General features: G+C 45.2%; 1 protein-coding gene across 1 annotated transcript in view; it reads right to left on the reverse strand.

Annotated features, from left to right (window-relative positions):
• ENTREP2 (endosomal transmembrane epsin interactor 2) overlaps nucleotides 1-21,331 on the reverse strand; it is a 240,582-nt gene extending 219,251 nt beyond the window's left edge. The window contains exon 1 of the mRNA XM_002696649.5: nucleotides 21,113-21,331. Within this exon, the coding sequence (XP_002696695.1) occupies nucleotides 21,113-21,331 (219 nt within the window). The remainder of the gene's footprint in view (nucleotides 1-21,112) is intronic.
• Between the last annotated feature and the right edge of the window lie 2,897 nt (nucleotides 21,332-24,228).

A 24,228-nucleotide genomic window follows, 5' to 3' on the forward strand; every position in this document is an offset into this window, starting at 1 on the left:
TGTCTTCACTTGTCACAGCCCAGTGCTGTATTCCTCGCACTGGTCCAGGTTACATGGAGTTTTGTGAAACTGGCTACAATAGACTCTGGTTTTTGCAACTAAAAACCCTGACTGCTGTTCCACCTATGGATCTTTCCAGTAATCATGTATGGATGTGACAGCGGGACCATAAAGGTTGAGCATCAAAGAATCGATGCTTTCGAACTGTGGTGCTGAAGAAGACTCTTGAGAGTCCCTTGCACTACAAGGAGATCAAACCAGTCAATCCTCAAGGAAATCAGTCCTGAATATTCACTGGAAGGACTGATACTGAAGCTGAAGCTGTGATACTCTGGCCACCTCACACAGAGTCAACTTACTGGAAAAGACCCTGATGCTGAGAAAGTCTGAGGGCAGGAGGAGAAGGGGCTGACAGAGAATGAGATGGTTGGATGGCATCATTGACTTAATGGATATGAGTTTGAGCAAACTCTGGGAGACAGTGAAGGATAGGGTAGCCTAGTGTGCTGTAGTCTATGAGTGTGCAAAGAGTCCAACACAACCAAGTGACTGAAGAACAACTCAATTACCCGGATGCTCGGCAAATCTGTCTCCGAGCTATATTCAAAGTAAAGGGAGCCTGTACTCAGACCCTCACTATGCACCCCCAGTTCCCATCTACCTACCCACATCACAAACTTCGAAAAGTATAAATGCTGCTTTTCTATCAAAAAGACAGTGATGGAAAGAAAGAATGGGCTTTTGCCAAAATATTCCTGGAGGCGTGTCTGGGGAACCTGCACTTCTTTGCTTTACCAAACAACCTTTATTCATCCTTTTATAAATAAAATGTCCCATTCATAATTGCAAAACCATTTTCTTTTGATGCAAAAAAGTTTTTTGTTCACATTTTCAATAAATGTTTATAGGTAAAAAACAAACAGTGACAGGACTACTGTACTTCTAGCAACAGCTATTGAACTGTCAAATACCTCCATACTTTTTAAATATGTGATAATATTAATTAATTGGCTGCACAGGCGCTTTGGTGCAGCACACACTTTTTCTAGTTGTGGCTCACAGGCTTCTCACTGCAGAGAGCAGGCTCAGTTGGCCAGTGGCATGCGGGATCTTAGTTCCCTGACCAAAGAGCAAACCTGTGTCCCTTGCATTGAAAGGCGGATTCTTAACCACTAGAGCACGAGGGATGTCCCCTTCCTTACTTTAAAAATAAAAATTAAGAAAATGGCACAGTGAAAACCAATAGCAAATATCTTTCCCCCCAAATTTAACAACAAAGCACAGCTGGCACCAAGCCGCCACGCTACACAGCAAGTTCCCACTGTTCCATGTGCCTTCCTTGGAAGCAGGAAGCAAACAAAGAGCAAGTTAACAAAATTCTGAAATCTCAGAACAGCTATCAACTTCAGAGAGCTGCAGAGGAGAACAGCTGATGCAACCTCCAGAGAACGAGGAGAACTTGCCCCAACACCTCGCAACACGTCACCTAAGAAAAAGGAAAAATGCACCAGAAGAGTACACAAGATGCTCTTTCCAATGGTTACAGGAAGGAAATGTTTAAACATGACACTGCAAAAATAAATAAATAAATAAAAGTAAACATGACATTGAAAAGAGAATCACTTTCTCAACTGGACGGGATGAAGGGGGAAGGCAAAGGTGTCTAAGTGCCTTTGTCTTCTTGTCTGTCTTAGAAGGCAAGCACCAAGAAACCTAGAAACAGAGTTTTCAACTTGGTATTTAAAGTTAGATTGTAACAACAATCAAAAAATAAATAAATAAACTAAAAATAAGAAAATAAGGAACAAAACTCAGGAAATAGAAAAGGTGATCATTTTTTTCATTTTCATGCAAACAACAGATGTAATTCAAGAACTGCTAAGCCATGAAGGAGAAGGTTATATATAATAAATATATATTTAGATGAGTAGCCAGCGGAAAAACTAAAACAAGATCTAAACCACCCAATTCACCAGGGGAAATATCATAAATATACACACATGTGTGCTTAGTCGTTCAGTCATGTCTGACTGCCACCGCATGGACTATAGCCCTCCAGGCTCCTCTGTCCACAGGATTCTCTAGGCAAGAATACTGGAGGGGGTTGCCATTTCCTCCTCCAGGGGATCTTTCTGACCCAAGGTTCCCACCAGCATTTCCTGTGTCTCCTGCATTGGCAGGCAGATTCATTTACCACTGAGTCACCCTGGAAACCCCAATATGAACTCAGATAACAAATTTTAAAAATGAAGGAAAATGCAATTAAAAAAAAAAAAATGAGGAACTTCCCTGGTGGGCCAGTGGTTAATAATCTGGAAATGTCAAGACAGGATCAGACATATCTGTGTTTGCTGTGAGGACACACGAGGCCCCTGCTTTGCTGCACATACATGTGCTCAGTTGCTTGGTCATGTCTGACTCGTTGGTTCTGTCCCCTCCCCTGGAGGAGGGCAGGCCTGTGACTGCAGAGGCAACAACACTATGTGACCTCTGAGATGAGGCTGGAAAAGGCATCAGCTTCCACCAGTGCTCCTGGGACGTCTGCTCTGGAGGAGTCCAACCACATTGAGACCATAGGCCAGAGGGGCCATGAGGAGGCACGTGGCTAAGCTCCCAGCTGACAGCCAGTAGTAACCCTGGCAGTGAGGGAGGTAGCTGGGACGTCCAGCCAGCCAAGCCTTAGGATAACCGTAGCCCCGGCCAGCATCTGATGCAGTCAAGATGTGGAGACCCACTCTACAGAGTCCCTCCAACGTCCCCAGTGAGAACATAAAATACCTCTTTCTAGCTACTACCTGTGGGTATAATCTGCTATGTAGAAACAGTTAGTGGGACTGCAAGTGAATTCTGTTAGAAAGAGAAAGAATGAAAAAGAGAACAAGAAAAAAAAGATACAAAAAGAACCTGGGGGAAGGGGCACCATCAACTTTTAACACATAAAGAATCAAAGTGCATCCATTAATTCACTGAACAAATGGATATTGAGCGCATACAGGTTCACACAGGCCAGGGGTTTTGATTCCGGTGAGACAGCCAAACAAACAGATTTAATTTCAGGTAGCTCAGAGTGCTCTGAAGGAAAATAAAAATCAGGCTAGGAGAGTGGAACGAGGGTGGTCAGAGCAGGCCTCCAGGAGGAAATAATCAAAGAGGGTTTCCAGCATCAAAGAACGGACACACTGACTGCGTAAGTCCCTTCATGAAATACTGTGAAATACACACCACCAAGAATAAAGAGTAGAGGGACATCCTTGGTGGTCCAGTGGTTAAGAATCCATCCACCTTCCAATGCAGGGGGCATGGGTTTGATCCCTGGTCTGGGAAGATTTCAGATGCCTTGCGGCAACTAAGCCTGCAAGCCACAACTGAAGAGCCTATGCACCACAATGACAGGTCCAGTGTGCTACAACTAAGACCTGACGCAGCCAAAGAAATAAGTAAGAAAACTCAAGAGTTAAAAAAAAAGAGGGGTGTGTAATGCAATGAGCTAGCCCAGGACTCACCGGTAGCGACTTTGCCATCCAGTCTCAGACCATGTGAGCAGCTCCCCTGAAGTTCTCACCTAATCTGGGTGCCAGAGAGGAAAGAGAAGACCATGGAAAGATACAGAAAAAAAGTTCAGATCAGTGACTGGCTAAGGACCCACATGAGAGATTCTAGATCGGGGTATACGGAAGAGAAGTCTTTGGAGATAAGCCCCCAGACAGGTCCCAAGGGCAAAAGCAAGAAAAGAGACCGGATGCAGATGATTGCAGTCTGTCTGCAGAACTACAGATGGACCTCAGGACCCCAGGCACATGCCCTCTCCCCAGAATTACAGCACTGGTTTCTGCTCTGAGGCAGAAACCGAAACAGTGCTGTATGCACCAAAGAAATGAGTTTTCTGTCTCGTCCACTTAGAGCACACACTTCAACCGCATGAGAGGAGAGGCCCAGCCCAATACTCAGAGGCAAAGCTGCCCGCCCTCAGGTTCACCCACACCCAGACAGCGGGGTCAGGCCCTTGCTTGATGCGCAGGATAGGAAAGTCAAGGAAAACATGTCAAGCACCGCTATGAATCTAGTCCTAGTCTTCAATGATAAACCCCAAAGGACACCAAGAACCACCAGACCATTAAGGAAAATCAAAGCCACAAAAGAGGCAGACTTGCAAGAACAAACAGAAAAGCCTGAGAGCAAACAGGATTCCAAGGTAAGAACCCTTCTAGACTTAATTAGCACCCTCAGGCAGAAATGGGAAACAATGCAAACAGAAAATAAGATGAACATTAAGAAAAATTAGCAGGAAAAATGGAAGAGAGCATCACAATTTTAATTATGGTGACTGTATACTGAAAAAGACGACAAGATCCTAGAAATTTTCAGAGATGTAAAACAGGCTAGGTTTTCAGCAAAAGATGAGCCACAATGGATCAGATCTCTTACCAGTGACACCTGGCATACTGTGTGCTTTGTCGCTCAGGAGTATTTCCCGCCATGTCAATAAACAAGGATGTCACATTCAACATCGATTCTAGCCCTCCAGGGCACTCAGGAAGGAGAATAACACCTGTGATCTGGCACCCAAGAGGCTGCAGACACTCCCTACAGTAAGCTCTGAGGAAAACGGCAGGATGTTGGTTGGCCCCAGGTAGCTGAGATGCATATGAATGGAATGATTTCAATGAGTCCAGACTCTTGCATCTTGCCATATGTAGAAAAGCACTAAATTCCTTAACTTGGGATATCTGGTTATCCTTAATTAACAATCATGTTTTGATGTTCCGACTACCTGCCCTTTCTTTGTTGCAAAACTTCTATGTAACCTGGCTCCTCCCCTTGCCTCCTTGGAGCAGTTCTCTGAGGGTTACTTGAGATGCTGACTCCTAGGCTTAAGACCTAAAAATTTCCACCAAATAAAACATAGTGCTCAACTTCTAAACTGTGACTATTTTTTAAGTCAACAGTTATGTACGACTCTTTGAGACCCCATGGACTGTAGCTCGCCAGGATCCTCTGTCCACAGAATTTCCCAGGCAAGAATATTGGAGTGGGTTGTCATTTCCTCCTCCAGGTGATCTTCCTGATCCAGGGATCAAACCCATGTCTCCTGCAGCTCTTGTATTGGCAGGCAGACTCTTTACTAGCTGAGCCACCAGGGAAGCCCATGGCATACTATATTTAGCATCAAAGAAATAACAACAGAAAGGTTGAAAACATTTAATTGTGAGGCATGGGGAAGGCAGGAGCTGAGGGATCAGTTTAGCATTTCAATTTGCACCCTTCCATGCTGTTAAAACAATTTTAATTTCCATGATATTAAGTTGACAACACTTTTGTCATCATCACCAAAATCACCACCACCATCAAAAAACAGAGAGATGAATTGTGCTGCTTCCACCACAATATACAACATCAGGGCTCTTTCTGTTAAACTCTGACTCCATTCTACTCGCTTGAGAGGCACACCAACTGAACCGCAGGTAAGAGCCACAGGTGTAACTCTATTTTAAAATTTTTTATTTTATTTATTTATCTTGGCTGTGCCATGCAGCAAGTGGGATCTTAGTTCCCTAATCAGGTTAAACCCATGCCCCCTGCAGTGGAAGGGCAGAGTCTTAACCACTGGACCACCAGGGTAGTCCCAACAGGTGTAACTCTTTAGGTCACCGGACAGGCACCTTGCTCCAGGGCTTTTCTGGCTTTTTGTTTCATTTTCTTTTGGTTTTTGTTATTCTTTATATAGCAAAAATAAAATGAAGGGTATTATATATACACATATATATATGTATATTTACACACTCTCTGTTTTTAAGAAGTCAATGTCGAGAAGTTACGTGCCACTAGTTATGACAGACTCCAGCTCAGTTAATCTGCTCACACCTCTTAGGTGTTAATATTTCCTCATCTTGAAAAGGGTCAGCTCCAAGCCTCACACTCCGCCTTGGCACAGAATGGCAATGGGAGGCGTGAAAAGAGGACTCGAGAGCACCAGTGCTAAATTTGATGAACTGGCAGGTAGAAAGCAGATGCCATGTTTCTTTGCCTTTTTCTTAGAGGGTCAAACGTTAGTTTCTACAAAGGCAGTGTCCCTTTGTAAACAGTTGTGAAAAACTCTGGGGTGTAGTTGGGGGAAAAAAAGATGTTTCTTTTAAAAAAAAAAATCACAAGATTCTGATAGGCATATACTCTTTGTGGCTAAGCTGCTTAGTAATATGTTAAACAGGGACCATTCTCTGAGTGCTTTCAGATTCTAGGTTAGAGGGTCTAAAAACGTACTTCAATATCACCATCTGCAGACTTCCCTTGCGGTCCAGTGGTTAAGACTCTGAGTCTCCACTGCATGAGGCCCACGTTCTATCACTGGTTGGGAACTAAGATTCCACATGCCACCAGGTGTGACCAAAAAAAGAAAAAAACAAAAAAAATCACTGTCTGTAACCACTATCAGCCAATAGTGTACAATACTGTAAAGCCAATATGTACAATTTCTCATTATAGATGAGAAGACAACACTTCTCTTATCCTTAGATCACTTCAGTATTTTTCAAAAGAAAAATCTGTCTTTGCATGAAGTTTCAAACTCTCTATTTTTTTTTCTTTCTTCTGCAGAAGGATGAGCTGTAATTTTAAGGGTTTATTTTTGAGCCACTAAGTTACCTGTCTCTGTGATAGATAGTTACGTCACAGGCTCTGGGAGTAAAGCTGCTGATGCAAAGAAGTAGTTTGTTTACATTTACCACATACTTGACTGAAGGCTATGAAATGGAATATTTCCTCCCATACCGGTAAACAAGGATGTCACCGTCATCAGGGAGTCTAGCCTTCCAAATGTAATTTCTGAGCCCAGGAAGAATAATACTGGCAGCCATCATCCACTTCCCTAGTAAACATAAGTACTGAGGAGTTTGGTGGGGTGGGGTGGGGAGGGTGAGAGAAAGCACAAGAGGCATCTAACCCCACATACCCCACTCCCTTACTGTGAAGTAGGAATTAAGGATGTGAATAATGAAGAAACAGAATTTGGCCCCAGAGAGCTGAGCCTGGACACTTACATCTTCCCATGCCTAGAAAAGCCGTAAATTCCTTAGTTCAAGATATCTGATTTTAATTAACAATAATTTTTTGATATTCAGATTACGTGCCCCTTGCTACAAAACTTCTATATACCCCGACTCTTCCCCTCGCCTTAGAAGGCAGTTCTCTCAGGGTCACTTTATTTATTTATTTTTTCAGGGTCACTTTAGATGCTGTCTTCCGGGCTTGAAATCCTAACAATTCCCACTGGATAAAACAACTCTTGACTTCTAGGTTGTGACTATATTTTTTAGTTGCCAAGGCCTTCCCTTCCCCCCAAAATGCCAGTATCCCCAATTCCTGCTGGTCTTTAAGGCTCACGTCTACCTAAGCGTACTGAACCCTGAAACTTTCATCACCAGCTGGACATAGGGAAGGTAAGAACAGCCATGATGATCAAATGAGGCTATCAAGTCAGGTCAGTGAAGTGCCTAAATGCAGAAACCGAATGCAAGCAGGCTTGCATTGGGCATACCAGGGACAGGAGCCTAGAAATCTCACCTTCCCTAAATAGATACGTAAAGTCAAAAGCAAGACATAAATGTTTCCTTTCACACTATCATTCAACATGAAGGTTCCAATTAACGCAAAAGGAAAGGAATAAGCAGCATATACATTTTTTGTTGATATGAAAAATACTGAACACAAAGAAGCAAAATGATTTACAGATGATATGAATGTAGAAATGGGAAGCACAAATGAAAGCATGTTAGTTGCTCAGTTATGTCTGACTCTTCACGACCCCATAGACTGTAGCCCATGAGGCTCCTCTGTCCACGGGATTCTTCAGGCCAGAATACTGGAGTGCATTACTGTTTCCTCCTCCAGGGGATCTTCCCAACCCAAGGATCAAACCCAGGCCTCCTACGTTGCAGGCAGATTCTTTACCTTCTGAGCCACCAGGGGAGTCACAAGACATTTACTTAAAAATAGAATAAATGATTTCAAAGTAAGACAGAAACAAAAGTCGACAGTGTCTCTGTATAGGAGTCGTCAGTCCTGGAAGAAGGGAAATTCCAATGATGACACAGAGCTACACCACAGAACTTGAGTACATTTAACAGGAAAGGTACAGCAGCTATAGGACAGAACCTCAGAACACTCTACCTGTTCAAAAACTGAATTCATATTAAAAACGTTCAGCACTTAAGCAAAACACAAAGACACAGCATTACATCATATCATATCTCGAATAAACAAGAATATATGAGTTTTACTTTGCCTGGTATCAAGAATGAGGACTCAGACACCCAGAACAGACTTGTGGCTGTGAAGGGGGAGCAGGTAGGGGAGGGATGGATTGGGAGTTTGGGATGAGCAGATGCAATCTATTATCTATAGAAAGGATAAACAACAAGGTCCTACTGTACAGCACAGGGAACTACAGTCAATATCCTGTGATAAACCATAATGGAAAAGAATATGAAAGAGAATGTATATATGTGTTTGAGTCATTTTGCTATACAGTAGAAATTAACACAACATTGTAAATCAACTATGCTTCGATTGAAAAAAAAAAAAAGACCGACACCTGCCTTTTAAAAAAATTATTTATTATTTGGCTGCACCTCGCAGCATGTGAGATCTTAGTTTCCCGATCAGGGATAGAACCTCTGCTCCCTGCACTAGAAGTTCAAAGTCTTAACCACTGGACCACCAGGGAAGTCCCAAGGCCTGCTTTCTTTTCATTTGAATTTGCTTGGTATATCTTTTCCAGTCCTTTTATTTTTAGTCTTTCTAAATCTCTCCATTTTCAGTCTATCTCTGGATCTTGCTTTGTTAAGTCAACCTGAAAAACTTTTTTAACCAGGCTAATTAAGTCTATTTACATAATGTGAATACAGTCTGGATGTCTGGCATCAGCTTTGCAGATTTTTAACCTTATATTTAAAACAATGACGCACAAACTCCGTCCTTCCGTCCGTGGGCTGCCCACTCCCTACTTTCTCTGAGTCTCTGCAGGTTTGTAGGAAGGATACTGGTTCTAGTTGCTGCTTTATATTACCACCTTATATAACCCCCTGAGCACCCTCCTTTTCTAGGCATTATTACCTCCCTCCTAAGAGCAATAATGCAATTAGCTAGTAATTGGTTCTTCTTTCTCCCGTTGCTCTTCCTAAACTATCCATTTTATTTATTAAAAAAATTTTTTTTATTGTGGTACAAGTCATATAATATAAAACATACTATTTTAACCATATTTAACTGTATAACTCAGTGGCACTAAGTACATTCACACCGTTATACAACACTCACCATCATTCATCTCCTGAATTTTCCACCTACCTGAACTAAAATTCTGCCATTAAACACTAACTCCCCGCCTCCCACTCCCCAGCCCCTGGCACCTACCAATGTACTTTCTGACTCTATGAATTTGACTATTTGAGGTACCTTGCAAAAGTGGAATCAAACAGTATTTGTTTGCACCTGATATATATTGAAATACATATTAAAAAATAGAGACATCACTTTGATGACAAAGGTCCATACAGTCAAAGCTATTTTTTTCCAGTAGTCATGTATGGATGTGAGAGTTGGATCATAAAAAAGGCTGAGCACCAAAGAATTAATGCCTCCAAATTGTGGTGCTGGAGAAGACACTTGAGAGTCCCTTGGACAGTAAGAAGATCAAACCAGTCAATCCGACTCCTTGTGACTCCATGGTCTGTAGCCCACCAGGTTCCTCTGTCCATGAGATTTTCCAGGCAAGAATACTGGAGTGGGTAGCCAATCCCTTCTCCAGGGAATTTTGCCAACCCAGGGATCCAACCTGAGTCTCTTGCATTTGCAGGCGGATTCTTTACCACTAGCACCATCTGGGAAGCCTCCATCTTATATATAATAGTTTGCATTTGCTTATCCCAACCTCCCAATTCTTGCCCGTCCCAACCTCCCTCCAACCTCGGCAACCACAAGTCTGTTCTCTATGTCTGTGAGTCTGTTTCGTAGATAAGTTCATTTGTGTTGTAAAAAGCAGCAACATTCTTGACTGGATTTACACAGTTTCCAAAGACTGACTCACAACCTAACATTCAAAATGTCCAGGATATAATCCAAAATTACCAGGCCTACAAAGAATCAGGACAATGGCAACTCCCACAGGAAAACACAATCAATGATAGATTCTGGAACAATCAAAGACTTTAAAGATGTGATAACAAAAATGCTCCAGTAAGCAAGGGAATGAATGAAAAGCTACAAAAACCTAAAGAAAAAAAATCTAGTTGATATGAAGGAGAACCATATGGAAATTTTAAAAACAGAAATACAGAATCACTGAAGTAAAAAATTCACCAGATGAATTTAATAGCAGAATGGAAATGAAAGGAGAAAAAGTCAACTGACATGGGAGCAACAATTTAAATCACAACGGATTTCTCATCAGAGAACACAGAAGGAATTCGGAGAATATCTCCATTCTGCTTTTCATTTATTTCCAAGAATCCATAAAGTGAGTCTGACCATGAGGATAAACCAGATGGACCCAGGTTCAGGGTCATCCTACAGCATATAGGCTTGTACTCTCAGGACTTCCCTGGTGGCCCAGTGGTTAAGACTCAGTGCTTCCAATGGTCAGGGAATTAAGATCCCACATGCTGCATAGCACAGCCAAAAAAATTTCGTTTTTTATTCTTTAAAAAGGCTTGTACTCTTTAAAATCATGGAAAACATGAGACATAAAGGATGACTGAAGAGAGTGAAGAGATACAAGACACACATATATTGCTGGACAGGATCCTGGGCCAGGAAGGGAAAGGAACACTCTTTGGACAGTTGGTGGAACTGGAATAAGATCTATGACTCAGACAACAATGTTCTTCTAATGTTGAGTTCCTAGGCTGGAGGAGTTTATACTGGCTACATAGAAGAGTGTCTTTGAGTAGGGGATATATACACTGACATGTTCAGGAGTGATGGGACATCACATCTGCAGCCTGCCCCCAAGAGGTCAAGAAAAATACTCTAATGATACTGGATTTTTTTTTTCTTCCATTCAGGAAGAGAGACAGTGTACACAAGTCTCCATGTGCAAGCCATGGAGCAAATATAGTAAAAGCACTTACAATCGGGGAACCTAGTAGACAGGATACGCAGTTCTTAGTTCTGTTCTACAATCTTTTCTAAAAGTTGGAAATTTCAACTTGCCCCCTCCAAATTGACTTTTTAAAATACTGCTTCACCTTTTCTAGCACAGAATTCGTTTGGCTTTGAGAACTGCAACACACAACACAAATGACTAAGACTTCCACCTAATCTTTAACATTCATTATTTTACAGGGATATGTCTGTGTTGATTATTCTCCATTGATTTTTTTCCCCCTATCACATGGCGGACACTTTCAAGTCTTCTTTTATTTTTAGGTTAGTTTTCTGCCAGTAATAGTTCTAAACATTTATTTTATTCCATTGCTTTGTTTTTCCTTTCCTGGACACTCTAATTACACATAGATCTCCTTTGCCTGTCTCCTATACTTTCTTTTTTAAAATATTTATTTATTTACTTATTTGGTCGTGCTGGGTCTTTGTTGTGGCATGGGAGATCTCTGATCTTAGCTGCAGCATGTGGGATCTAGTTCCCTGACCAGGGATTGAACCCTGGCGCCCTGCACTGGGAGCTTGGAGGCTTAGCCACTGGACCACTAGGGAAGTCCTTGTCTCCTATACATTCTAACTTAGTCTACTCCTTCATTTATGTGCTATTGTTTTCATTTTCCTCCTTCTCATCCTGTATTATTATTTTGGGACTATGGTAACCACTTGCTCTTGTGTCCCTTCTGCATACAATTTAGTCTTCCATTCTAAAACTCATTTTTTCCTAATTCTTTCCGGATATCAATCTGTTCTCATTTCATAATTTTCTGTTATCAAGCCATGTTTTTGTAGTTTCTAAATTTATGCTGGATGCTACCCTTTCAAATTGTTTTTTTCTTTTAGTTTATCTTGAAATATTAGTTTATGATTTTTTCTGGCGTGTTCTCATTTTCTATAGTACCATTATGTTCATTTCATCATTCTTTTCTGAATCAATTTTGCATAAGATTATATCATATTCAATCCCAAAGAAAGGCAATGCCAAAGAATGCTCAAACTACCCCACAATTGCACTCATCTCACACGCTAGTAAAGTAATGCTCCAAATTCTCCAAGCCAGGCTTCAGCAATACGTGAACCATGAACTTCAAGATGTTCAAGCTGATTTTAGAAAAGGCAGAGGAACCAAAGATCAAATTGCCAACATCCGCTGGATCATCAAAACAGCAAGAGAGTTCCAGAAAAACATCTTTTTCTGCTTTATTGACTATGCCAAAGTCTTTGACTGTGTGAATCACAATAAACTGTGGAAAAATCTCAAAGAGATGGGAATACCAGATCACCTGACCTGCCTCTTGAGAAACCTATATGCAGGTCAGGAAGCAACAGTTAGAACTGGACATGGAACAACATACTTGTTCCAGATAGGAAAAGGAGTATGTCAAGGCTGTATATTGTCACCCTGCTTATTTAACTTATATGCAGAGTACATCATGAGAAACGCTGGGCTGGAAGAAGCACAAGCTGGAATCAAGATTGCTGGGAGAAATATCAATAACCTCACATATGCAGATGACACCACCCTTATGGCAGAAAGTGAAGAGGATCTAAAAAGCCTCTTGATGAAAGTGAAAGAGGAGAGTGAAAAAGCTGGCTTAAAGCTCAACATTCAGAAAACAAAGATCATGGAATCTGGTCCCATCACTTCATGGCAAATAGATGGGGAAACAGTGGAACAGTGTCAGACTTTATTTGGCGGGGGGGGGGGCTCCAAAATCACTGCAGCCATGAAATTAAAAGACGCTTACTCCTTGGAAGGAAAGTTATGACCAACCTAGATAGCATATAGAAAAACAGAGACATTACTTTGCCAACAAAGGTCTGTCTAGTCAAGGTTATGGTTTATCCAGTGGTCATGTATGGATGTGAGAGTTGGACTGTGAAGAAAGCTGAGCACCAAAGAATTGATGCTTTTGAACTGTGGTGTTGGAGGAGACTCTTGAGAGTCCCTTGGACTGCAAGGAGATCCAACCAGTCCATTCTAAAGGAGATCAGCCCTGGGTGTTCTTTGGAAGGAATGATGCTAAAGCTGAAACTCCAGTACTTTGGCCACCTCATGCGAAGAGTTGACTCATTGGAAAAGACTCTGATGCTGGGAGGGATTGGGGGCAGGAGGAAAAGGGGATGACAGAGGATGAGATGGCTGGATGGCATCACCGACTCGATGGACATGAGTTTCAGTGAACTCCGGGAGTTGGTGATGGACAGGGAGGCCTGGCATGCTGCGATTCATGGGGTCGCAGAGTCGGACACACGGAGAAGGCAATGGCACCCCACTCCAGTACTCTTGCCTGGAGAGTCCCATGGATGGAGGAGCCTGGTAGGCTGCAGTTCATGGGGTCGCTAAGAGTCGGACACGACTGAGTGACTTCCCTTTCACTTTTCACTTTCATGCATTGGAGAAGGAAATGGCAACCCACTCCAGTGTTCTTGCCTGGAGAATCCCAGGGACGGGGGAGCCTGATGGGCTGCCGCCTATGGGGTCGCACAGAGTCGGACACGACTGAAGTGACTTAGCAGCAGCAGCAGCAGAGTAGGACACAACTGAGCGACGGAATTAAACTGTACTGAACTGAGATCATATTCCATTTTTCTTTCCCCATGTATGAGGTAGATTTTCCCAATCTGGGAAAAGAAAGCTCCTAAAGAATAAGGGTTGAGCTAGGACAGCTTTGGGCTTCCCCAGTGGCAAAGCAGTACAGAATCCAACTGCAATCCAAGAGCCTCGGGCTCTATCCCTAAATTGAGAAAATCCCTTGGAGAAGGAAATAGCAATTCACTCCAGTGTTATTACCTGGAATATCCCATGAACAGATGGGTTTAGCAGGTTACAGTCTGTGGGGTCGCAAAGAGTCAGATGCACACACATAGGACATCTTCGTCAGCTGGGCTCTACCGATCTTAAAGACTCAAGAATGAGATCTCTACGTATCCACTTACTTGCTTCTCAGCATTCAATCCAGAATCTGGGGACACTCATCCCCACCCTGGCCCTTTGCTCCAGCTCCAGACCCTGCAGACCCTGTTTCCAAGGCCATTCTCTCTGCCCAGGATCTCCTACTGCTGCTGGAGCAGTTTCTGGGAGTCCCCCGACCTGCACGATCCTAATCTATGCCTCCTTGCTGTCGGTGTTCCTGTCCTGCTCAGTTTGGTTTCTGTTTCTGGTCATTCTGCTCAGGGCGAGGCACTGACCTTGTAGAAGGAAGAACTCACAGTGTGTTTCTCAGATGGTCCCAGGTTTGCATGTTCATCCCTGCAAGGTGGCTGTTCTCACCCCCAACCAGAAAACCCAGAGCACCTCTCCGGCGTTCATCCACTTTTCGGGGTGAATAACTCACGGTGATTCGGGGTTCCCATAGCCTGTCAATGCTTTCATTCACTCCCCACCACCCTCAGCTGTTCATCTGCAGCTCTGGCTCCCAGTGGACTGGCCGCATCTATGTCCTGACTTGTAGGGATCGCACATCTCTTTCATTGATGTGTCCTCACTTAGGTTTTTCTAGGATGACCATGTGAACTGGTTGAGTTTTCTGTTTTGTTTTGTTTAGGCCACACTGTGCCACATGTGGGATCTTAGTTCCCCAACCAGAGATTAAACCAGTGACCCCTGCATTGGCAGCATGGAGTCTTAGCCACTGGACCACCAGGAAACTCTCACGAACTAGTTTTCAAAAAAAGTTTAGGGGAGACTGAAAATCTGCTCCCATAAGAGATGTTCTGAAAGGTGTAAGACAAAGGACAAAGAAATGAAAATGCAACTGTGTTCCTGAACTAGAAGCTTCCATACGATAAAACTGTCAATACTGCCAAAATTGTTCCATCAATGTAACGCAACTGCAATCCAAACCTTAAATAGGTATTGCTGGAAACTAGACACAGACATTTTAAAGTTATTACAGAAGAACCAAGGCACTTTTGAGAAAGAAAACAGTATGGAGGGAGATGCCTGACCAGATAGTGAAATTTACCAGTATGTTGCCTTAACCAAAATACTGTGGTGCGTGTGCATGTGTGCATGCTCAGTTGCTGAGTCGTGTCTGACTCTATGCAACCTCATGGACTGTAGCCTACCAGGATCCTCTGTCCATGGGATTTCTCAGGCAAGAATACTAGAGTGGGTCACCATGCCCTCCTCTAGGGGATCTTCCTGACCCAGGGATAAAACCCTGGTATCCTGCATTACAGGCGGGTTCTTTATCACTAATGCCACCTGGGAAGCTCCTTTGTTAACTATATATGGTGACAAATGTTAAATACTCTTATTGTGGAGATCCTTTTGCAACACATAGAAGCACTGGATCATTATGCTGTATGCTTGAGACTAGCATAATATTGTATGTTAATTATATCTCAATGAAAAAAATAAGTAAAATAGAGTAAAACTGAATAGAGTCCCAAACAGAAGCACAGGTACAGAGGACCTTACCTGGTCTGCAAGGAAACAAAGTTAGGTCTTTTTTTCACACCGTTGTTGTTTAGTCATTCAGTCGTGTCCAACTCTTTGCGACCCCATGGACTGCAGCATGTCAGGCTCCTCTTTCTATGGGATTTTCCAGGCAAGAATACTGGAAACATTGCACTAAGACTGCCCCTTTGCCATCATCTTCCCAGCCCAGGCTATTAGCATTCCTTCACATGTTATTCATCTGATGGAAGAAAAAATATTTCATTGTCTTCATTTGATCTGACTTTCCATGGTTACTTCTCTGATAAGTTTCAAGTATTGGGTTGACCAAAAAGTTCATTCAGAATGGGTTACCATTTCCTTCTCTATACACAAAACAAATTCTGGACGATTTAAAAATTAAATGTAAAAAGTAAGATGAAAACATAAGAAGGAAATGTGAAGGAATGTTTGTGTGACCTATGTAATGACAACCCTCTTTACTAAGAAAAGAGCCCAGACACTGAGGAAAAGAAAGCTCATAGATTTGACTATATGAAACGTTTTAAAATTTTATATACAGCAAAAGACATCAAAAATTAAGCCACATGAGAAATGAAAAACTGCAAGAAAATATTGGATTGGCCAAAAAGTCCATTTGGGTTTTTCCATACGATCTTATGGAAAAATCTGAATGAAGGTTTTGGTCAACCCAATACTTGTAATGTATCAGAGAAGTAACCATGGAAAGTCAGATCAAATGAAAACAATGAAAAATCTTTTTTTCCGTCAGATGAATAAAATATTAAGGAATGCTAATAGCCTGGGCTAGGAAGATGATGGCAAAGGGGCAGTCTTATGCAATGTTTCTGTGGTCAGGGATGACTACAATCCTTCATAGAATAACTCTGGCAATATCTAATGAAATACCAAATTGGAACCCCCTCCAACTAGCCATTCCACTTTGGGGAATGTATGCTCAGAAAACCAGCACTGGCCTCTAAGGCTATACAAGCAGCATGGTTTGTGGAGACACAGAACTGACACAACCAGGCTACTCCCCAAAGGAGAACTGAATAAATTATAAAATGCATCCTATGGATTCTTACGTAGTCATTAATAATGACAGAAATAGTAAGAATAATCAGTATGGCTGGGCATATTTATTACACACAAAATAAAAGAGTCAGAGTAAGTGGTGTGCGACATAATCTTTTCATTAAAAAATGTTACAAGAAAAGAAACGTCCCACACATTACATATAAATCCTAATATTTTTGTGATTGTAAAGCAAAGTGCAGAAAGGTCCCATGAAACACTGCTAATGCAGGTCACCTGTGGGTACAGAGCTGGGACAGAAGAAAGCACTGTCGTCATTTTCTTTACACCCTTCTTTGTTTTCAGTTACTGCAACAAACACCTGTTGCTTTGCAGTATGCTGTTGCTTTTAAAGGAAAAAGAAAATATATACACATCTGTGCATCAACAGTCAGCTCCTAACGGTTATGTCTTTACCAACACATGTGACTGGCCATGTGGATAATTCACAGGGTACTCGGTTGTCTCTGATGTCTTGGGAGTAAATAAAATGTCAAAGAAAAATAATGAGGCTGTTCTGTCAAAGGTTAACTGTAATACTCCATGAGAGCCAGCAGAAGTGCTGGAGACTTCCTTCCCTTCCCCTTTACTTCCATTTTTTAATATTTAAATTACATATACAAAACTGTTTAGTCTGTTCTCTGATATAAAGTTCACTTAAAATAAGACTGAATTCATTGTGGACTTCCCTGGGTGGTCCAGGGGTTGAGACACAGTGCTTCCACTGCAAGGGGCACAGGTTCAATCCCTGGTTGGGGAACTAGGAGCCCAAATGCTGCAAAATTTTTAAATACATGATTAATTCGTTGATCATTAAACACACATACACACAGCCTTTGTAGTCTTCTAAACTGTTCCTGTAGATCATCATCTCTCAAAAGGGGCCAAGCATTTATCCCTGGGGAAGCCAAGTCACCCAAAGGGAGGGGACCTGGGACATGACAGCCACTTGAAGGCAGGTCTCCGAAACAGCACGGCTGCCCCGACCAGGCCTGCTGCCCTCTCCCCTGTTTCCAGCCTTGCCAAGGACCCCCCAGGGCTCTTCCTGTCATTTTGTGCTTCTCCAAAGTTCTCTTGCATCATCACCTTTCCACACATATTTTGTGCTTTTCCTAAGATACAGGTGTTTCTTCCCTACAGAGGCTTTACCTTTGACCCTTCACAGCCAACTCAAGTGAAGCCCCTTCAGCCACTGCTTGGGGTTGCTGCTGCTGCTAAGTCACTTCAGTCGTGTCTGACTCTGTGCGACCCCATAGACAGCAGCCCACCAGGCTCCCCTGTCCCCAGCTTGGGGTTGGGGGTGGACAATTAAAGTCTTATGGCTAGAGCTGTGGCCTCAAGTCAGAGCAACTAAGTGCAAATCTGACGCTGGCCAAGTGTGACCTTGGGTAGACATGAAATTTCATTTTATGTGCCCACTTGACTGAGGGATGCCCAGACAGACATGACAACATTCTTTTGAGGTATGTCACAACAAGGGGGATGTCTCTATAAGAGATTAGCATTGCATCAGGACACTGAGTAAAGAAGGTCACCTTTATCCATGTAGATGGGCCTCATTTAACCCAGCAAGGGCCTGAACAAGACAACAGAGACAGAACTAGGGCAAATTCATGGTCTCTGAGCTGGGACACCCACCTTCTCCTGCCTTGGACATCAGCACCACTGGTCCTCAGCCTTTGGGGCCACAATGAGGACCACATCACTAGCCCTCCAGTTTCTGGGCTTCTAGACTTGGACTGAATGACACCAGCAACATGCCAGGGTCTCCAGCTTGCTGATATGTGTGTATATTGGCTCTGTTTCTCTGGAGAGCCCCGACTGATACAGCAAGTTCCTTAATCCAGCTCCCCCCTCAGTGCACTCTGCACAAGCTGCCAAGACTTCTCAGGGTGTAGGTCTAGCCCTGACACAGCCTCAGTTTCGCAGCACTCCACTAGCTAAGGCCAGTCAGAGGTCCAGTCCAAGTGCAGGGAACTGCACTTGGATGAAATGTGCTATCCCAGCAGGGAAAACACTTAGTGTAAAAGCTGGCACACCGTACATGCTCAATAAACCTAAGCTGTTTTCTTGGTTGTTGTTTTTCCTTAAATAGAGGGGTTATTTTTACATTGGTTCTTCACCAGGGACACACCACAGAGAAGGCCTAGAGACCTAGAAAGTGTTTAAGAACCCACTTTCAGGAAAGGCAGCCACAAGTCATGCAGAGCAGATTTTTGTGAAAAGTTAGTCATCCTGGTCACCATCTTAAGACAAAAATGTCCTTGCAAGGTAGTTTCCACAGTGGGTGGGCAGGCAAGTGGCCAGTGTTACTGCCCACAGCTGCGACAACATGCTGACCTGTCCCAGCATTGCTGGAACCATTCACTGTCTGTGCAAAGGGGTATAGACTGTTTGGAAAAAACTTTAATGCATTATTGACCAGAGACACATTAATATGTATTTTGTTATTCAAATATTATTGACTGGAGTGTTTCAATACTCACATAACAAATCACTGGCCAAAGGCATTAGTTTCTGCAAAAATCTTCAGGTCAATAAAAAGTTAAAGGTGCTTGTGGCAGATTCAGTTTGAAAAAAGCCCATGAGACAGGAGGTGTAAGGAGGTGGGGAGAGTGGGAGGTGGACCCGAGGCACAATCTACCACCTCTAAAATAAAAGCAGAGGATGTTGCTCACTGTTCTCCCCAGAGCCTACAGGCAGGTCTGCACACACAAGACACGTGGGGAATACTCTGAATTGCAGGATGTTGAACTACAAAGTTATAGTTGTGGAAAGGAATAACCCTGGGAATGCAAGCTGAATTAATGCTTTATATATTTATTTAATGCTTAAGACTAAAATACACTGAATGTACATTTTTCACATAAACAGCTGTTCTACCATGTCTGATGGCTGTTTCCCCTTCCAAGTTCATTATTAAGAGACAGCTCTCTCTCTATGCCTTTTGGAAGAACCAAAGCCACAAGGCTAGAAGACCTGGCCCATGGAGAAGCCAAGGGCAGTTCGTTTACCAAGCTGCCACCTGTGGGCCACAGCAGACACAAACTCAGGCCACATGAAAACAATGCACATTAAATCATGCTGAACACTGAGCCACAGATGTGTTTGAAGGCTGTATTTAGGGGCCCCCATTTGAAACATGACTCCTGGGTCTTGCTTCCAATCCCATCTCTTTACTTTGAGCACTGGGAGCCTGAAACTCATGCTCTGTTGTTCTGATCAGCTCTCCAAGACTCACTCCTGGTCTGAAATAAGCTCTGGAAATTCACACGCCCGTTAGGATGAACCATAACACTTGGATCCATCAGGCTGTCACTGAGTCGGTCCTGCTTCGATCTTATCTTACAAGGCCTGCAGCAGACTTGGAGAACAAAGGCCATTACAAAAGAACAACAAAAGCGGAGATCGACAGAATTTTTAAATTTCAGAAGTCAAGGACAAATAGCAAACATTCGTTCCAAAGGCTTGGTTTGGATTTTTGGAGATGGAGTTAAAACAGACCGAATTTACTGTTTAAACCTGTAAAACATACTCCGGCACCGCAAACCAAATGCAGGTACAGACGTCAAGAGTTCTCAGAACAAGGGCTTCTCTTTATAAAGAATATTTGCTCAGCATAGATCTTTCCTGTTTCCATATACTCACTCTTTATTAATATAGGGAAAAAACAACTTTAATAAAAAAAAAATGCCTCCCTCCCCCCTACCCCCTCCCCCTTATTTCTTGGAGACAACCACGTCCTTGAATGGGATTTCCTGGTGGCTTTGCTTCTACGGCGGTTTGTCAGTCACTGGCCTCTCTAATTTGGGGTCAACAGCCTGAAAATCTGTCACCTCCCGGCTAGGAAGCTCACTAAACACGCCTCCCGCCCCACGCGGCCCGCGGGCCGCCTGCCCAGTCGCACTGTCCACTGCGCTTGCGGATCAATCCCCACCACGCGCGGGACGCGCCACTTACGGTACACCGAGAGGGTGGGCTGCCAAGGCGGGTTCGGTCGGTTCCCGCCGCCAGGACTGACCCGCGACCCGACGGCACGCGCCCTGCGCCGAAGACTTCAGCCGCGGAGGCCAGCCGCGCGGAGCCGCGTCTCCGCACCGGGCTCGCACCCTGCTCCCACCCCGCTCGGGGTCGCCCAGAGCCCCACCACTCCCCGGCGGTTCCTCAGCCCCTGGGCGCAAGGGGCCTCAGGGCCCAGCCGCCGGCCCCGCCGCCCACCCTCATCCGAAGGCCCCTCCAGTGCTTGAGGGCGCCCGGGCTCCTGTCTCTTCGCAAAAAAGTAACTCCGGGACCAGCGCAAGGGGAAAGGGAAAGCGACGCTCCCAGGGCGGCAAGCGGTGAGTCGGGTTTCCGGAGTTCTCCTGCCCGAGTTTTAAGCCGCACCCCGGGCTGTGGCAGCTCGCGCGCCGAACTCGGCGACCGCGGGTGGTGGGCCCGCGTCCCCGGCCCGCAGCCCCCGCGCTCCGCGCCGACACTCACCGAGAAGCCGGCCCAGAAGGGGCAGGAGTGGCGAACACGGGCCGACGTGGTGAGCGCCAGAGCGGCGAAGCTGACGGCCACGATGAGGCATCCGAGCGCCATCTGCGTGGCCCCGAGCGCCAACACGATGCGGGAGCGGCCCGGGCACTCGCGCAGGCGGGACAGGCTGCGGGGCAGCGCGGCCGGGCGCGGCGCGCGGGGACCGCCAGCCGGAGGCATCGCGCCTGCACGCCTCACCCGCTCGCGCCCGGTCCTGCGCGCCGCCCCTCCTCACCAAGGGTCCGAGGCAAGTTGCACCGACTACGGGGTCGGCCTCCCCCCGGGTCGCGGGGGCTGCGGCGGCCGCGCGCGTGGAGCGGGACGCGCGGGGCGGGGAACCGGACGCCCGCAGCCCTGGCCGGGGCCCGCGCCCATGCCGCCGCAGCTCCGCAGGGCCGCCCGCCGGCCGCGCCGCGCTGCGCCCTCTCCCGCCCGCCCCGCGCGCTCCCCGGCCCGGGCGCGGGCTCGAGCCGCCGCCGCCGCCGCTGTCCCCGGGCGCGAGCCCTGCCGCCGCCGCGCGCGGGGCCGGGGGCCGAGGCCAGAGCACGAGCCGGGACCGAGCGGCGCGGGAGCGGGCGGGCGCAGGTGCGGTCCCCGTGGTCGGGCCTCGGCGCTCGCGCCCCTCACCGAGGAGGAGAGTGAGAACCGCGGGCGCGTCAAGGGCGAGGGCGGCAGGAGCCCCGGGCCGGCGACGGGGAAGAAGCCTGGGAGCTGGGGCGGGCCGGCCGAGCCGCTACCGAGCCTGGGGCTGGCCCGGGAGGAGCGCGCGCCCCGGCGGCGGGGGTCGCGGAGGAGGTGACTTCCCAGCGCCTAATCCCAGGCGTGGCGGGCGGGAGCCTCTCTCGAATGCGGAATTCCTGGATTCAGGATTCTGCTGCTCTCCTGCAGTTCCAGGAATTTATCAAGCCAAGCGGAGAACTCGGTCCTGAAGGACTGGGCATTCAGAACATCCCCAGTTCACAGATGTCTCTTGCCCACCTTCCGTTTGCAGGGCTTTTGATACAAGTGAAAAATTGGGGCTGAAAATCAATTGCACAAAACGAATTTTGATGAACAGTGTCATTAAAGGACCTACGAAATCATTTCTCCCTTTTGACAGTATTAGGTTTTAAATACCTGACTGTTGGCTTCCTAGGGTACCGAGAAAGCTTGGAAGTTCAGGTTATCACGAGTCACCTTGCGGCCCCGTTGATGTGACCACTTTAAGACTGCCAGTGTTGAAATGGGTTGTGTTGACATATGAGAGGCCCAGGAGTGTCAGGCTGTCTGAGAATATCAAGCACAAAAAGGATACGTTCATAGTAATCATAGCGGGAAATGGTGGGTCAGTTTACACTGCCTCAAGGCGGGACTGAGGGAGTTTCCTGTTGGATTTGGATCAGAAACGCTGCAGTCTGGCCCCCAAATATCTCAGTTGCTGGTGGTGGAAATTACACCTTTAGAGATATAGATTCCTTTGGGGCTGACGAGCCTCTATTAAAATGCAAATTCCTCTGGAATGGCCAGTAGCTCAACCCTTTATCAGCCAACACCTCAGCAGGCATGGGATTTATTTTCCAATTTAACCGGACGGCCCAGGGATGCACAGGGGTGGGGATTCCACAGATGGAGTGGCTGACCTCAGAATGCTGGCCTCTGGCCAGAGCTGCTTCTCTTCCAGTCCTGTCTGTAACAGGATGAGCTTCTGGCAGGCATCCTTCTGAACTTTGGAGACATTCTCTACCTAGAAATGCACAGGGCAGCACTTTTTAAGGGCTTGGAATTATAGCATCAAGATCTTGGACTGCTTGGAAGTTAGGTTCTCACTGCAGTCACCTCAGTCTTTCATTCATTTATTCATTTCTTCAACAAAGTTCACAAAGAAGCGTCTAAGCACCTGTCCGCGTTAGGCTTTCAGAGAACATGGATATTCATGTTGGGTATTCCTCTGGCTGATTCATGTTGATGTATGGCAGAAACCAACATAATATTGTAATTATCCTCCAATTAAAAATAAATAAACTTTAAAAAAGAGAGAGAACATGGATGAATGAAACAGCCAACTCCCTGCCTTCCTGGTGAAAGGTGGAAAACAGACAAGCATAACAAATAAGTTACATAGTTGATTGACATTATGTAGTATTCAAAAAATATGTTAAACACCCACAGTGTGCCACACACTGAGGAAATAAGGATGAGCAGACAAGCTTCCTGTGCTCAGGGAACTTTCAGGTTAGTGGGGGAACCAGCAGTATGTGGGTAATTGCTCCAAGGCCATGGAGAAGGAAATGGCAATCCACTCCAGTACTCTTGCCTGGAAAATCCAATGGACTGAAGAGCCTGGTAGGCTATAGTCCATGGGGTTGGGAAGAGTCCGACAGGACTGGGCGACTTCACTTTCACTTTTCACCTTCATGCATTGGAGAAGGAAATGGCAATCCACTCCAGTGTTCTTGGCTGGAGAATCTCAGGGACGGGGGAGTCTAGTGGGCTACTGTCTATGGGGTCACACAGAGTTGGACACAACTGCAGCAACTTAGCAGCAGCAGCAGCAGCAGCAGCTCCAAAGCCAACTGCAAATATGTTCAGTGTTACGGAGAATTCTACATGGTGCCAAAAAAAAAGATAATAAGGAGCTTTGGAAAGAGCTTTCTGACCACAGTATGGAAAATTGACTGTGGGATGCCCAAGGAAATGTGGAGAAGTGAGATGCTGTTGCTGCCATCTAGGCAAGAGGAGACGGTGTTTTGGATTAGGGTGGAGATGGTGGTGATACCGAGAATTGGATGGATTTCAGAGGTGTATGGGAGGTGTCAGTGATGAATTAAACATGGACTAGAAATATAGGGGCTGCCAGTTGGCACACCGTGGGAAGAATCACCAAATGCTGGAAACCTCCAGTGAACTCCCATCTACATATTAGATGTGCTTCCAGAATGTGTATAAATCCTTCTGTTTATAAATGACATGGGAAAAGCTCCAGGCAGCTCGGCAGGGAATTTTGCTGTAGGTGGGTCAGGAGAGAGATCTACCTCTTTAGTAAAATTTGATCAGAGGGAGAGACTGTCAAGAAATTAAAATTACTTTTTGCTCTTCTA

Source organism: Bos taurus, chromosome 21 (genome assembly GCF_002263795.3).
Source record: "Bos taurus isolate L1 Dominette 01449 registration number 42190680 breed Hereford chromosome 21, ARS-UCD2.0, whole genome shotgun sequence".
NCBI classification, from domain to species: Eukaryota; Metazoa; Chordata; class Mammalia; order Artiodactyla; family Bovidae; genus Bos; species Bos taurus.